General features: G+C 39.7%; 1 protein-coding gene across 1 annotated transcript in view; it reads left to right on the plus strand.

The window, feature by feature from the left end:
- The first annotated feature begins 922 nt into the window (after positions 1 to 922).
- Positions 923 to 17,314, plus strand: part of si:dkeyp-72e1.9 (syntaxin-binding protein 4) — a 72,973-nt gene continuing 56,581 nt past the window's right edge. Inside the window, 1 exon segment of the mRNA XM_055152774.1 lies at positions 923 to 1,018. Coding sequence (XP_055008749.1) covers positions 954 to 1,018 — 65 coding nt within the window. The 5' untranslated portion in view covers positions 923 to 953.

Genomic DNA, 17,314 nt, shown 5'->3' on the forward strand with positions numbered 1-17,314 from the left:
ATCTGTATCTGATGTGTTTCATGCTAAATCTGTGCCCTTGTATCATATGATTAAATGAACAGATGAGTCATTGTTGTCACTTTTAGTTTTGTATTTATTTATTAAAGCTTGTTCAATAAAGTCTTTGTCGTGATCACGTGATGCTGCGTGGAGCCGTCCTCCTCCCTCTGTCCCGCGTGTCTCGGTCAAACCCACTGATTATCGGCTCATGTTTAGGGAAATCTCATTCACGAGTCACTTTACATGCTCCTTTTATGGTGAGGTGGAGGTGTGGAGAGGGCGTGACGTGACGTGGGTTTATGTGAGCAAATTCTAGTTGCAGGTGGGATTTATAAAGCAAAGATTGTGTGGTTTGGTGCGTGCGGTGGGTTTTCTAAATATGGAGTTTGCGTGGCGCACGCCTCTCGTAGCTACAGGCGTACACTCTAACTTACTACAACTCCTGCGCAGTTTTTATAAATGAGGCCCCAGGTCTGAAGAGCTGCAAGAAACACAAATGTTCAAATCATTTCAGATTGTCACATACAACTTTTGTCACTTCAGACTCACTCACAGAGGGAAGAGAAGCACAACTTTTACTCAAGTAAGAGTGTATGAAAACTCACTCAAGAGAGAGTTGAAGTCTGGTGCTTAAAAGTTCCTCTACATGTTGTACCTCCACAGTTAGTACATGAATACAGAATCCTGATGTTTAAACCTACAGTGAATGATGTGAACTAATGATGATAAGACAGTCGAGTCAGCCAGGCCTCTGCAGCGCTCAGACCTGCGCACGGAGGACAGTCCCCGTCAGCAGAGCTCCACTGTACGCCCCAGGAGCGCTCCTCCGCCTCTGCTGACACACACACATACACACACACCGGGGAGCGCGTGGACAGCGTGCGGATGGGCATGCGGCTTCTGAACAATCCTGGAGCGCACACACCGGAGGAGACGCACGGAGCGGCGGCGGCATGTCTCTGCTGAAGGAGCGCAACCGAGAGCTCGAACGCTTCGACGGACTGTCCCTCATCTACTGGTACGTCCGCTGCGCTGTGACACCTACAGCACGTGCACTTGACTTCTGAACAGCTTGTTAAAGATCCAATATGTAACTTTTTTCCCGTGGAGAGTTTACCAGTTATTAGCGGTTTTCAGGTTGTAGAATGGGATGATGTCATACTCCCACATTGGGCCACTTTTCCCTGTTGATTACATTTGACTTTATATCCAAAGGGCTCATTCACAAATGTTGAACCTGATCATTTCTAGACCCAAGAAGCTGCTGTACAGCCAAAAGCTGTTCCCAGCAGGATGTTACAGCTGGTAATGAGACTTTTGGCTCTTTGGGATCTGAATCTGTTGAATCCTATTTATATGACTGAAGCCAGTGTTAGAACTCATTGAATCTACAAACTCATGTTGTGGAAAAAAAAAAAAATATATATATATATATATTTATAGATCTTGAAAAAAAAAAAATCAAATAAAAAAATCAAATTAATCCCTTTGCGAAGCCCAATGAGTTTTTGGAATACAGACAAAGGTTTATTGTTTTATTGTTGTTGTGCAGATATGGACAGAGCCAAGGCCTTGAGCACAGACCAACAGCCTCTCACCAGTCTCCTCTCTCCACTTACACCTTCTCTCCATCTCCCCTGAGCAGCTGAGCTCTGAATATTTATACACAAATACAAGTTACATACAGATCAAACAGACTTTTGTTTCACAGACCTGTGCTGTCAAGTACAATCTACATTTAAGGACAGGACAACACAGAGTGTCCTGAGGGTGGGACAGTCATGTCCTCTGAGTCTTTACACATGTGAATGAAGCTCTGGTCTCAGGTACAAATCACATCCATGTGCACAAAGACACATGGAGAGAAATCTTACCACAATATCAGTTTTCATCAGACTCATCACAGAGAAATGACCAAGGCTCAGATTTGTTTCAAATGGTTCAAACTGAGAATGGGAGTTTACTTTTTGAAATAACGCAGAATCTAAATAAAATATTGCACGACAATATTAATAACTACAAAACAAACTATTATTATGATGTCAAATATGTTTGGTTTTGTTTTTCACAGAGCTCGCACTCTGGTTGTCCTCTCTTCTTCTGTGCCGATTCAGCATTAATCATTATAATGTAAATACATAAACTATTGTAAAAGATAGTAAAAGATTCAATTGTTTTCAGATGTGAAGTCCAGTTCAGTATCATCCATGTTAGGAAGCCATTCAACAGTTCCACAGTGTGGCATTAGTTGTCTTGCACACTTTGTTAGTGTAAATGTTCAGTGATATCTTCTTGCAGTGGTAGAGAGGTAGATGCCTCACCAGAAAAAGTGACACAGTGCACCTTTAAAGAAGTCACCATGACCAGCTTCAGAACAGAAGCAGAACCTATGAGTTCCTGTTCAAAACTGCAGAACTAAAGAGCCCCCGTTTTTATGTAATTGTGACAGACACAAGATTTGTATTATTTATTTGGTTTTATTGTTGGGAAGTGGTTATGCAGCTCTCTGGCAGTATGTGGAGTTTTACACATATTTTATATCTTATATACTACTACAAAAGAACTCCTTCCACAAGGAACACATGTATTTTATTTATTTATGTGACTGGGACAGAGCAAGTTAATGAACAAACATGACACAACATGAACCTAAGACTCATTTCCATCCATTGTCCTAAAACACCAAGCTTCACATGTGCTGAGGTCAGCGGAGGTCCACAGTTGTGTCATTAATTGTAATTTGTTTCTTGATTGATTTGATTGGGACAATTCATGTAAATGGATAAACATGTGACAACATGAATGTAACACACAAATATTACAACAGTTATAAAAGTGATGAGATGATTCCTTGATGATTGTGTTTTTGCTTTTTTGTTATTTTATTTAAATTTTTATTATTATTATTATTATAATTTTTTAAGATTTTAAGATGGTAAACATCAGGTACAGCCCTTGTAATACATATATATATATATATATATATAAAATCACAAAGACTGTTGGGAGTCTATCTCAGGCTCTTAGGGACTATCTCAGGCTGTTCTTCTGATATTGAGGAGAGCAGTCTAAATTGCCCTCGGCAGCATTAATCAAGAATTGCAATGAGTCAGTGCCCCACCTTGAGATGTGAGGGGGTGGAATTAATGCACTGCTGAGTGGGCGGGCTCAGATCAGAGGGGTGTGCTGCTGCAGGTTGTCTCGAGTCTGAGGAAGCGACACTTAAACACAGTTCCCATTCTAAGAGCAGGACATTCAAGTTGACCCCACCCGAAGATTCTCGTGGAACCCCAAGGATACCCAAACTTGACCCATTTTAGGATAACTCTTCGTACAGCCCCACCAAGACTCCCACCAAGAGCCCCGCAACTGAGGATCACAGCTGAGAGCTCAAGAACAATGAAGTTTGTCACATCTTATTATAACTCCATAACTTTGCTTCATTTGAAGACAGCCCCCTAAAGACCCCAAAAGTCTTTCCCGGAAAGCCTGAAGACAACAACCTTTACGTACTAGACCCACATCAGAGAACACTGACGTTTGTCACATCTGAGTACAACTCCATAAAGAGCCCAAGGATACCCAAGTGTTCCTGACCTGAAGGACCCACGTCCCTCCTCCAAGACCCTGAGGACATCAACTTTTTTCATAGAGAGCTCAATACACCAACAACACCCAAGTTTGCTCTAGCTGAACAGAGCCCCTAAAAGACCCAAGATGTACCCAAGTTCCCACAGAGAAAGTTTGAAAGCCTGAGGACAGTAAAGGTTGTATCAGAATTGCCTTCACAAAAAGTCCAAGGATACTCAAGTCGCATCAAGAGAAAACTGAGGACACCAAAGTTGACCTTAAGACAGACTTGCAGACAACCCAAGATAGCTCTCTAGAGATTCCACCCTAAGACCCCCAAAAAGTACCTAGATCCAGTAAAGATTATGACAGAAATGCCTTCATAAACAGTCCAAGGAAAGCCAAGTCTCACTTAAAGACAAAACTGAGGACACCAAAGTTTGCTTCACCTTCAAAGAGACTCGCAAAGAACCCAAGGAAAGCTTCTTAGAGAGTCTGGAGACCAGTTTTTCTTACGCAAGGACAGTTTCCAACCCAAGAGTCAACATGATCCTGAACTCCAAGAAGCTTCCTGAGCTGTGGGACTATTTCCTCATGTATGTGTCCGGAGCACTGGAGTTTAACCCAGACTGTAAGGACATCGACTTGGGGCTGTTCCCTCTGAGGATGAACCCCACCATCAAGCCCAGGTCAGACCAACTGTGTAATCCACACAGTCCTTAGTATTTAAGGTCCTATTACTCACTATTGACTCTTGTGAACTTTATGTCATGTTAGAATGTTCCTCATCAAAAACATCCCTGTTTTATTTCATTCACACATGTTTGAGTAACACTTTATTATTACATGTGTCTACATGTCCAGATGCTCTGCTCTGCCTTGTGATGTCATGAAACAGTAGTTTTCAACAGCTCCTTTTACCTTTCGATCAGTAAAGACTGGCACCAGATTTGTGTACTCCCCTGTATTTTGAGTTTCAAAATACAGTGGAGTACTTCCTGTATTATCTTATGACATCACAAGGTGTTTTCAGTTTGACACACCTCCAGCTAAATATTCATGATCTGTGTGTTCAAATATGCATGAATGTATGTTTTTGATGAGGACATGACATTAGAACATAGATCACAAAATAATGTAACATGAGCCCTTGAAATGACAAACATACTGAGTGTGTTCCAAGTGTGGGAGAAGAAGTACTTCAAACTGCCCACAGACCTAACCTAGTTTTCACAGTTTTGTTGTTCTCTGGTTGGACATGGGCAGCACATGTGACATAAGATTGATGTCATTTTAAAACAGTTTCCTATAGCAACAATAATGTCAAAAAAGGGCCAAAAGTAAACTTTCATTAATGCAGTAGTTAGGATTTGATAAATAACACATGGCACCGTTCTTTTGTAAAATGAATGTGTACACTGTCAGAAAATCTGTTCCTTGATCTTAAATTGTCCAAACTGTTTCCAGTGAAATTTTGTATATGAAGGATCAGGAAATATTCCTTTTTACAACTCAGCTCTACTTTCTGATCCACTTTTCCCTCTAAAATTCACAAACTGCCACTAGACTGATGGAAAAGGTAAAAGTATGAGAATGGGTTTCATAAAAAGGTTGAAATATGAAAAGTAACTGCACTGGGACATGCATGTCCCTCGTCCCTCCATGTTTGTGTCTGTGTGATTGTCCTGTCCACTCACATCTCCTCTGTGTGCTGACTGCTCTCATTGTGTCAGCAGCATGAGCCCTGAGCCCTGATCCAACACACAAACCTGTGTGTGTGTGTTTGGAATCACACCATACGCTGCAGGACATGTCCCTGTGCACGTTTACCACTCTCTGTTTATTCTTTAGGTTTGTGAAATAGTTGTAAACATGTTGTAGACATGCTGTGCCCGCTCCCCCACGTCTCTGTACAGATATATTGTATAAGCAGCTCTTAAAGTCAAAATAACTCCATTCATCCACAGACAGTTCTAAATAAAATAACTAACTGTGTGGATAACATTGTTCATACTCAACTTGTCACATTGCTTAAAAAAAAACAAACTCAAAAATCAGTATCACAATAATCAAAAACACATTTGTGTGCATTGATGGAGAGGTTAACAGTCACACAGCAGGATTGTAAGTTTGACTTCTGGTCTTTGTGCAGAGGTTGCTTGTTCTTCTCCATGTCAGGTTTTCCTCTGGGCACTCATCTGCACCATGAGTGACCCTGACCAAGCTCAGCTCTGGATGCTGTTATATTAACATGGTTTGTCCCATTTATGTTTTTTTTTTGTTTTGTTTTGTTTGTAATTCCAGTTTCCATCAAATGAGTGTGTGGTATCACTAATACTTTTAGCACTGGTTAGTATCTTGGTATTGATTTATTTACAGCACTGTTTCATACTTACATACTGTTTCAAACACAGAGTTATTCAATTATCCATTACTGCAAAAATATCTGTTCCATTCTGATCTTCCTTACACTGCCCCCTAGAGGCCAGAGCCTTTTTTTATTCTGCATGTGTGCGCTCTTTAACTGTGTGTATTTAACAGCTGTCACATTAGCTGTGTATTGACTCCTCTCATTGATTGTTCAGTCTATATCCGTCTGTAGTTCACAGGCCCCTGGGAGCAGCTGTCTGTCCTGGGCTGTGATGTGGAGCTGCTGACATGTGCTCAAAGAACCAATTTGTCATTTGTAGGGAATTGAAAGAGCCGAATGCTATACGTAGATGAAAGAGTTTTTTTTTTTTTTTTGTTTTTTTTTTATGTTCCAGTTCCACACCTGGCACATGTGACATACCAGACTCTTTCCTGTTCTGTACCTCACTGTAGTTTGGTCATTATGGCAAAGACTGAGCTTATGTCATGTGATTAAAAGATTGTGTAATCTGATAGTTCCTGTTTCTTGAATGACTCAATAAGAACGACTGCCACTGTGCTCTTAATCAAAAACAGTTTAGAAAAAAAACCCAAAAAACTTTAACCCTTTATTATTAGTGTGTCTACATTCCCAAAACTCCAAACACTCTGTCCCACTGTGTGATGTCATGAAGCAGTAGTTTTCTTCCACTCTGAGGTCAGTAGAGATTGTTAATTCCAGCTATTAAATGATCCTAAAAGATTCTAGTGAAGGTGTATGAACTTTAAAAACACAGTGGAGCACTTCCTATATTACCCTATGACATCACAAGGTGGATCAGAGTGTCTTTTGCTGTTTTTCCATGGCTGTCTGGCTGACACCCTGAGAAGTTTTTAAATGTTTTACATTTTTATTGTAAAAAATTAACATAATATTTTGGAATTTTGATCAACTAAACACAGCTTGTACAGTTCAGAGGACAGAAGATAAAGTCTGTTGGATTGTGAGATTTGAACAGTTTGTGTTTTTGCTGTATCTAATCCAGGGCCATGCCAACCAGCTAACCCTGAAACGCTAGACTTTTGTCCTGAGGGATGTTCCCTTCCTCAGACTGTTCTCAGCACTATGGGTTGAGCTGTACAGACACTTTAGTTTGAGCTTTCTAAACTGATTGTATTTTAGACCTTAGATCTTGGTTTAGTCTCTTGCAGCACCAAAAACTCTGAATTACAAAACATTTTTGCGGATTAATTTGGGCCCCATCAAAAACGAGATGGCACGTCTCAAGGGGCATTCCAAGAAAATAAATAAACACATTCATTCATTAATGAGCTCTGGTAAATGATTCAAACAATCATGATAAATGTTTACTTAAATAACAGAACAACAGCCATATTTGGATTGTACTTGTCATCTCATCATTTGTTTCTTTGGCTAATGTAGCAGAGCCCTGCCCCTGGACCTTGTGCTCCACCAAAAACCTGAACCACACTGTGCCACACCAAGTCCCAGCTCGTCTGGATCCAAAAACCAGTTCAAATGTGTCTAAGAGTGTATGTTGGAATGTGACACATTATGTGCATTTTTAGTAAAAGTATGACTGGTCAAATAAAAATACAATATACACCTACAGCCTTTAACATTTGTACATTAGTTATAATAAAGCCTTATTGTAATCTTAAATTTTAGTTCAAATCAAATAAAAATTGTACTCTTACTTTTGGGTCTGGTCAAGTGGTAACGGAGGGAAACGGGCAGATTTTTGACTTTCAAATGTCTCTTATTCAGAAACTAGAGGGACTATTGAAATAAGTAAAGTATCAGAATGTAGGAAAGAGTTACACTCCAACAGGGTCAAGTTAAACCTGTGATATTCTTTCAAGTTGTTGACAAAAACTTAAAAAACTCATGTCGGTAAAGGAGGGAATGAAATATGCAGCACTTTTTGGACAATAAATCCAAACAGTGATAAATAGCGGTTCTCACTTACATATCCTTAACCCTTGTAAGGTCTTTGTTTTTTTGTTACACAGGGAGTCCTGCTGGGTCTGGTGGACCCATTGCACTTTCGGGCTTTTACATCATCATATTTAAACTTTTTTTTGTAAAAATTCTCAGCAGATGCTTAATTCATCTCATTTGGAAGTAGTATTAACAACTTATTGTTAAATTTGCTCCCTTTACCTTTGTTAAATTACATTAATGAATAAAAAGGCCACTCGTTTTTGTAAAGGTTAGGGTTATTAAATAGAATAAAATCAAGAAATGCATCATATAACAGTCATGACTGGATAATAATCATACAATGTAGAAATGAAAAAAGTTCTCATAACACTATAGTGAACTATTCATTTGAGTTTCAGCAGAAATTTAACTTACACAGGTCAGTTTACACAACATCTCTCTGAACAACACATTAGTTCCACTGAACACAGACATTTTCATGACAGACTATACCATACATGAGGGGCAGAGTTTCACTGTGTCTATTGCAGATGTACTTTTTCCACTTGGTGAAACACCAAGTGTATAAAAGTGCACAAAAACACAGAAAAACATGGAAAACACTGGCAAGGATAAAAATCTCAAAGTAGGCATCTAAATTAGTTTCATCAAAAACCTTCCTCCCTTCCTCACTCCAAAAACTCTCCTTCCTTCTATATTGGTGCAGTCCAGGATCATGTTCTTGATCTGGGGTGGCATGAAAATGTCAAAAGAAGACCTGATGTCATCTACATGTGTGACTGCCGAGCGTGTAGGCCCTGGCACCTTCAGTATCATGTTGGCAGCCATGTGAAGGCCCTGTCTTGAAGTGGAACACCATTGAATTTTTCCATCTTTTCTCAATCATACTTTGTCCCCTCCTATGTCTGGCTGCTCACCAGCTCACCTCTCATAAGTTGGTCCTTGGACCAGCTGCTGGCAGACTGGTCCTATGGCTGAGGTCTGCTTGTGTTTTGCTGGCTGCTCATGGTTGCTCCTGCTCCTGGCTCTGTTGGCTGATCTTCACCCTCCTGTCCCCGTCCTCTTCAAACTCACTCTCTGACTCTGAATTTTCACAAATTTGATCTTCATTCTCAGAGACATCTTCCTCAGCTGCACCAGCAAAACTCTCTTCTAGAATCAGTTCCATCGCAGTCTGACATCACCATCATGTTGTTCATCACCATCATGATCAGTTGTGATTGGGATTCCCACTGACAGAGATGTTTATGGGGACCCCTTGATTCATTCATTTATTCATTCAGACAGAGGGTGAGATGTGGGTGCAAATAGTGTTGGGTGCACATACAACACATACACACACACACACACACACACACACACCACATACAAAACACACACCACATACAAAACACACACACACACACACACATACAAAACACACACACATACACACACACACACACACACCACATACAAAACACACACCACATACAAAACACACACCACATACAAAACACACACCACATACAAAACACACACACACCACATACAACAACACACACACACACCACATACAAAACACACACCACACACACAACACACACACACCACATACACACAACACACACACACACATACACACACACACACACCACATACAAAACACACACACACACCACACACAACACACACAATACAAAACACACACACACACACAACACACACCACATACAAAACACACACAACACAGACAACACATACACAACACACACAGGCCCAAAGAGGAGAAAGGGGAAATGAGGAGCTATGATTTTCAAACTTTCAGTAGCTCTGGGTCCAGTGGACCCGAAGACCCTGTATGTAATATAAGTGTGAAGGGGGTGGAATCAAGGGGGGATCAATTAATTTTTTTCTGATTCATGTTCCTCACTCAAAATGAGCCAAGGCCAAATAATCTCAGGCTGAACAAATAATTCTTTGTGTAATTTTTCTGAAGTTAAAGCTGAAAACGGGTCCCACGGACCCGAAGACCTTACAAGGGTTAACAAACTGGTTTGAATATTTGCTTCATATAGTTTTCTACCATATGGTACAAGATTAGGTTGAAAAACCTCTTACTTTTTGAGTCATGAGATTTTTTATTAAGAAAGGTCATGGTAACGGAGGGAAAAGTAACAGAGGGAAAATTGTTCAAGCAAGTAGAAGGTGCAGGATTTTGCATAATTTGTCAACTTTTTTCTTCTGAATACTTTAATATTACTTCAAAATGAAAGGAAACTATTTCTATAAAATATGTCAGTCCTTCCAAGCAAATTTTTATCATTTTAAATACTTTTTTTTTTTTTGGAAAAATCATGTCCCTTCATCAACAGTTCAAAGATGGAATAACACAAGATATGATGAAATACATCCATTTATTTACATGATTTGCAGATCTTTGAAATTTGGGAAATAATTTTTGTTCCATGTTTCATACATGGTCTGTTTAAAACATATGGAACTTTAGAACCAAAAATGGTACAGAACAAAGGTCAACAGTTTCATAAACTAGAGTACATATGTATCTGTTCAATACATTTTTATATCAGATGCATTAACTTGAATTTTTGGTCTTGCTGTTTACTTCTGCTTGACCGGGTCTTTTTACAACTGCACTAAAGCTCTGACTGAGAGCAAAGGCGTCTTGATTGTGTCGCTGTCCATGGTGCTGCTCTCTCTCTTTATAAACTCAGCTGTTTCTCAGTTGTTTTTAAGTTCCTACATGTGTCTTTGTGCGACCTCCTGAGGTGTAGTGAACATGTGGGTTGTGCTCCAGGCCTCTGCTCTGTTTCCCTGACAGGTTATGACTCGGTCTCTGTCAACTATGGCTCCTCTGCTCTTCACATAACTGTCAATATGCAGGGTCAAACAGCACATGTGACGCCTTCTGTGGAAAACTGCACTTGTTGTGGATTTGTGCAGAGGCTTATTTTTTTACTCTCATATATTTTGGTAAAATAAGTTATAGATTTTGTTCTGAGTGATATGAACATTTTGGAGAGACACGTGACTTTATGAATGATTCTGAAAAACGATCCTTCATATTATTATTTTTCCAAGAAATTCTACAACAAAAAATGAATTTACTTCTGGAACTTGGAGTTAAGAGGTCTCTGTTCAGCTCCATTGATCATATTTTTGTTATGTTGACGAATCCACAGGAGTTTAAATCCACCCTGCTGGTATTAAATATGGTTTTGGAGTGTTACATAACTCACTGTCTGAGCAAACCAGAAGATGGAAAAGGAAGAGTTTAGGTGCTCAAAAACAGTAGGAATCCTGTGCAGTTTTAAGTCCATAAACCAGACTTCGGAGCGTTTCTGGCATCAAATCACATTTATTCCAGCTGAGTTGCTTAGTTTACTTTAGGTAGATTTTTGTTTGTTTTTTTTTTTTTTCTTTCTTTCATGGTTCATTCCTACTTTAGATGGTGGACTAACAACAAATCACAGTTTGACCAATACATGCATCAAGAATTTCAGACTTCTGGTCATCTCACAATTCATACTGGGAAGGAATTTCTGAAAAAGTGAGCATCAAACCTCCATGTTTATTTATTGTCAAAGTCAATACTTTCTAGTCTTTTGAACCATCTAATTTTTGTTTCTGGTTCTGATATTGTCATATTTTAGTTTTGGGATTCAGACATCATATTTGTGTGGTTGTTGGATCCTAACAGCGGAAAACAGATTGAGGAATTTGTTTGCCAACTCCATAAATGCAAAAAGGAATCAGATGTGTGTGACTCAAACCTCTGTTTAAACTGTTTCTCTTCCCAACGGAATTGAAAAATAGTGAAAGGTGAAGGTGATGGGCAGGATTGATCCACAGGAACCAAAAAGGAAACATTTGTCTGACTAAGTAATCATCCCGAGTTTGCAGAGAACATTTTGTATGTGGAGCTCCATCAAAGCTGTTTGTTAATGGAGAGGTGCAGAAGACAAACAGACTGAGCTGCACTTTCTTGTTCTTGTGGTTTTACAGCAACATCACGTCTTGGTCTCTTTGCAGTGGAAGGTGTTTCTTGGTGAACAGCTGGAGCCTTTCACTTTGGCGTTGACTTTTTAAATTTATAACCAATGTTGAGCGAGGGATTGATATTTTGCTTTGTTGTTGCTCCACATACAAAATGTTTTCTGCAAACTCAAGATGATTTAGTCAGACAAATGTTTCCTTTTTGGTTCTTCCTGTGGATCAATCCTGCCCATCACCTTCACCTTTCACTATTTTTCAATTCCGTTGGGAAGAGAAACAGTTTGAACAGAGGTTTGAGCCACACACATCTGATTCACTTTTGCAGCTATGGAGTTCACAAACTTCTCTTTCTCGAGTCGTTTTCTGCTGTTAGGATCCAACAACCACACAATTAACAATGTCCAAAACCCAAAACTAAAATATGACAATATCAGAAGCAGAAACAAAAGTGATATGGTTCAAAAGACTTGAAAAGATCAACTTTGACAATAGACACATCCCACTGGGAAAACAAACACGGAGGTTTGATGCTCACTTTTTCAGAAAATCCTTCCCAGTATGAATTGTGCGATGACTGGAAGTCTGAGATTCTTGATGTGTGTATGAAACATGCATAATGTGGGCTTTCGGTTACTTAAACATGAAATGTCAAACCAAAGGTGCACAGGAGCATGTGTGGGCATCAACAACAAACTCTTTTGTCCCATGGATGTATTCAAATGTTTTATATGTTTCCTTTGCATTTTGATGCTCTTTTTTCCCTCTTTTGTCTCGCTGCTGAGTCACTCCCTCTTCAGAATGCACAAAACACAATCAGCATTTATCTCGCTAATGGAACTACTGCACATCACATCAGGCTTATGGAGCTGTAGTGTATTATGTCTCTATCATACATTTGTACATTGACGGACAGTTGTCGTGTGGGAGCATGTGTGACGTAGGCTTGTGGGCGGAGCCTTGTACAGCTAAGGAGGGTTTGAATAGGCGAGTTTCAGCTGACGTCATTGTTATTGCATGCTGGGAAATATTTTGGTCGGAGGCAAGAAACAGGATAGCGTCAAACACAGTGCATAACCTCGCGTATTTCTCCCCGATAATGGTAAATTCCTGCTGCATTATCAGATGCACAAATAGAAGCACGGAAGAAGGAAAATGTCTTTTTCGTATTTTGTGTGAAAAGAACCGCTAACGGTGAATTAAATGGTTTTCAAACATTCGCAGAACAAACATAGAAGATCCTAACAAACCGTGGACTCCAACAAGTTCAACAACACATCGAGACTCTTGGAGGTTTTCCTCTTTTCTGCTGTGAATGGCCCAGGAGTTTCCACCAAGTCATTGTGGATATCGCCGAAGTGAATATTTGTCCAGGTAGTTGGCGATTCTGACCAGAAATTTGGTTTGGTTTCACCTTTTGTCGGGGTTGAAAAGGGTGATTTGGCTCCATCGATGCTTATGACCAGTTTCTGGTCAAATGGTCTTGGGTCCTCTGCCGTTAGAGTGGATAAATAACCGGGATCAATACCCTTTACGTGTTTTCTCGCTCCGTCCGTCATGTTGAATTAGTGTTTCTTGCCGCCGACCAAAATAATTCCCAGCATGCAGCATGCTTTTGTCAACAATGAAACTCCCCTATAGGGCCCCAGAGAAACTGCTACTAAAACACCCATGGATGACACCTAAAACTTCAAGCATATTTTTTATGAGGAACAACGTTAGAACATCGAGTTTGAATAAAACTTGCTCTTTAAAGGAAGGCAAAGCAGTTATTTCTATGGCACAGTTTGTACACAAAGTAATTCAAAGTGTTTTATAGAATAAGAAATACATTAAAATCATAATAAAAACAAATCAAAACATAAATAATCATCATAAAATTAAAGAGAGAGACATTAATTACATAAATTAGAGAAGAGTGCGGAATGAAAACCTTTCAGTCATCTGCAGTTAAACAGAAGTGTTTTGAGTCTGGATTTAAACAGAGTCAGAGTTGAGTCTGTCTCACATGTTCAGACTGTTCCAGGTTTTAACTGCGTGAACCTGAAACGCAAAAGGAAAAAGTCACAGCAGCTTCCCTTCCTTCTGAAATGGCCCTGAGCACGTGTGTTCCTGCTGCCCGTGCGTCCTGTTCGATCATGTTCCTACATATGAGTGGAAAAGCGTGCGCACTGTGGGCACTTTTACGCACGCGTCTTTGGCACGGGCCGGGCTGGATTTGTGCATGATCCTTTCTCTAAGCTCTCATAACGTTTCCGACTCGCGCTGTCTCCCTCCTCGCGTGCGCGCGCCGAGGCTGCGACGGGAGCGCGCATGGTGTGATGTACGCGGAGACATGCTGCAGAGGTTAAAGGTGCCGCTGAGCTTCGCCAGGTAGGTCCACGGGCACGCGCACACACCACACGCGCTCAGCTCCCAAACCAAAGCACGAGCGTGAGCCGCGTTAGCTTCGTCACTCATCTGTTCCACATGGTGACATCACAGAGTGCTCTGGACGTGTGTACAGTCTCCTCTGAACATCAGCCTGTGCCATTGTTTTCATTTTATTTGACATTGCTCATAAAGTAATCACTGTGAACGCGCGTGGTTTGTTTTGTTAATGACTTCTCTACAAGAGCAGCTCGTGTAGTGTGTGTGCAGTGTTGGGAAGGTGACTTTAAAATGTATTCCCCTACAGACAGTGTTGGGAAGGTTACTTTTAAAATGTAATTACCTACAGATTACAGATTACACACCCCAAAATGTAGTTTGTAACGTAATCCATTAAATTACTTAAAGTGAGTAACGTAATCTGATTACTTTGGGTTACTTGATATTGTCATGTTTTTTTAAATGACATGAATGTAGCAACCTACATCCTGAAAAATTCTTGTTTGTTGTCTTCAAATTGTCTGAGCCCAAGTCTCCATGAATAAACAACTGTTTGCTGTAGAGAAACAAAGACCATGATATCTTAATATAAGAGGTTTTGTCTGTTAAAAGACAGTAACAAGATCAGCCTTTCCTTCACCAGATTAAAAAATATTATTGATAGAGAAATTATTTTTTATATGAGATCACCTTAAATTATGTCAAGCTACTGTTAGGTGTCATGTTGTTTAGACCTGGTTTAGTCCTGGTTTAGTCCTGGTTTACTCCTGATTTTAGACCTGGTTTAGACCAGGTCTAGACCAGGTCTTTAGTTCTGGTTTAGTCGTGGTTTAGTCCTAGTTTAAACCTGGTTCAGTCCTGCTTTAGTCCTGTCCTGGTTTAGTTCTGGTTTAGTCCTGGTGTTAGTTCTGGTTTAGAGGCGCACAGGAGGAAGCGCGGTTTACGCGAGAAAACACGTTCCACACGCGGCGCACGAGACGTCGGTGTCCGCGCTGTAACTACGGAAGGAGACGTGGTCCGCGGGTTCTCAGGTTGATGACGATGATGAAGGTGTGTGTTTGTGTGTGTTTGTGTTTGTGTGTGTGTGTGTTTGTGTGCACGTCCACTCATGTGGCAGGTCACTATAGGACAGTAGTGCAGATATTATGAGTCTATGCAGGTTGTTTTCACCAGTGCCAGTAGCTCCTGTTTCACATTTAAGTTGTAGGCGATTTTATATTTGTTTTTTTTTATATATTTATCTCACATCGGGAGAAGAATTTCCAAGACACAAATGCGTTTTTACCAATGCACTGCTGCTTCCACTGTGTGACTGACACCGCCAACGTGAACGTGACGTTTACATCGCTCTTATTGCGCGCGTTCTGTTTGGGTTTCCAGCAATGAGTGAAATTACCGAAATAAAAAAATAAATAAATGGGATGTAGCACAAAATGTGAAAACAGGAAAATACCGCCTTGTAATCCACTTATTTCAGCAAAGTAACTGTAATCCAATTACCACTCATTGAAACAGTAACTGTAACGGAATACAGTTACTCATAATTTGTACTCTGATTACGTAACGGCGGTACATGTAATCCGTTACTCCCCAACACTACCTACAGATTACAGATTACATATCCCAAAATGTAGTTTGTAACGTAAATTACTTAAGGTGAGTAACGTAATACTTTGGATTACTTGGTTTGCTGTAGAGAAGCAAAGACGAGGAAATCTGAGCATAAGATGTTTTGTCAGATAAAAGAAAATTTAAAAAAGTCCAGACTTTACTGAACCAAATTAAAAATATTATTGATAGAAGATGAGGAGACACGGTCCACGCAGCATGATTTAGTCCTGTTAAATCCTGTTTTAAACCTGGTTTATTCCTGTTTTAGTCCTGATTCAGACCTGGTTTTAGTCCTGGTTTAGTCCTGGTTTAGACCTGGTTTAGATCTAGTTTAGATCTAGTTTAAACCTGGTTTAGACCTGGTTTTAGATCTGGATTAGACCTGGTTTTAGTCCTGGTTTAGATTAAATTTAAACCTGGTTTAGACCTGGTTTTAGATCTGGTTTAGACCTGGTTTTAGATCTGGTTTAGACCTGGTTTTAGTCCTGGTTTAGATTAAATTTAAACCTGGTTTAGACTGGTTTAGATCTGGTTTTAGATCTGGTTTAGACCTGGTTTTAGATCTGGTTTAGACCTGGTTTTAGTCCTGGTTTAGATTTAGTTTAAACCTGGTTTAGACCTGGTTTAGTGTCCAGCAATGAGTGGAATTACAGAGAAAAAAAAAAGAAAAAAAAGGGGGATATAGCCCAAAATGAAAACAGGAAAACACCACTGTGTAATCCATTTATTTCAACAAAGTAACTGTAATCCAATTACCACTCACTGAAACAGTAACTGTAACTGAATACAATTACTCATAATTTGTACTCTGATTACATAACTCTGGTTACTCTGTTTACTCCCCAACACTGTGTCTGTGTGTGTTTAGTTTGTGACTTAAACGTTCAACATTCTGCTGTTTTCTGATCTTTGTTAAACTCTTGTCTCCTCAAACACCTGGACTTGTGTTTTTGTTTCATTCTCACATGTTTAACTCACAAACCTCTGCATACTGAGTTCTTCTCTCAAACAGAAAACACTCTGTTCCACGTTGTGATGTCATGTGGTGATACAGGAAGCGCTCCACTGTGTTTTTAAACTTCACACACCTTCAGTAGAATCATTTGGATCATTTCACATCTGGAACTGCTTCTCTCTGCTGAACTAAAGGGAAAAGGAGCGGAGCATTTAGAGTTTTGAAGATGTAAACAGGCTAATGATTAAATTATGGAAGATAATTTGTTCCATCAGATTTAGAATTTTAAATACCTCTGAATTTCTCACTTTGAATTTTTTAACTTTGAAAAAAGATGTTTGAATTATTTTTATTCTGAATTTTAGTGGCTGAAATTTGAAGTTTACTTTCAATTCAAAATAAAACAAAAATCACCACAGATATTTTCAAGCCCTCAAATTCACCAGTCGAAATTCACAATGTAAAATGAGCAGTGAAAAATTTTACAGCAAGCAAGATGC

The sequence above is a fragment of the Boleophthalmus pectinirostris genome, unplaced genomic scaffold, assembly GCF_026225935.1.
Source record: "Boleophthalmus pectinirostris isolate CB_2022bp ecotype Guang Dong unplaced genomic scaffold, ASM2622593v1 HiC_scaffold_17, whole genome shotgun sequence".
Taxonomy (NCBI): Eukaryota; Metazoa; Chordata; class Actinopteri; order Gobiiformes; family Gobiidae; genus Boleophthalmus; species Boleophthalmus pectinirostris.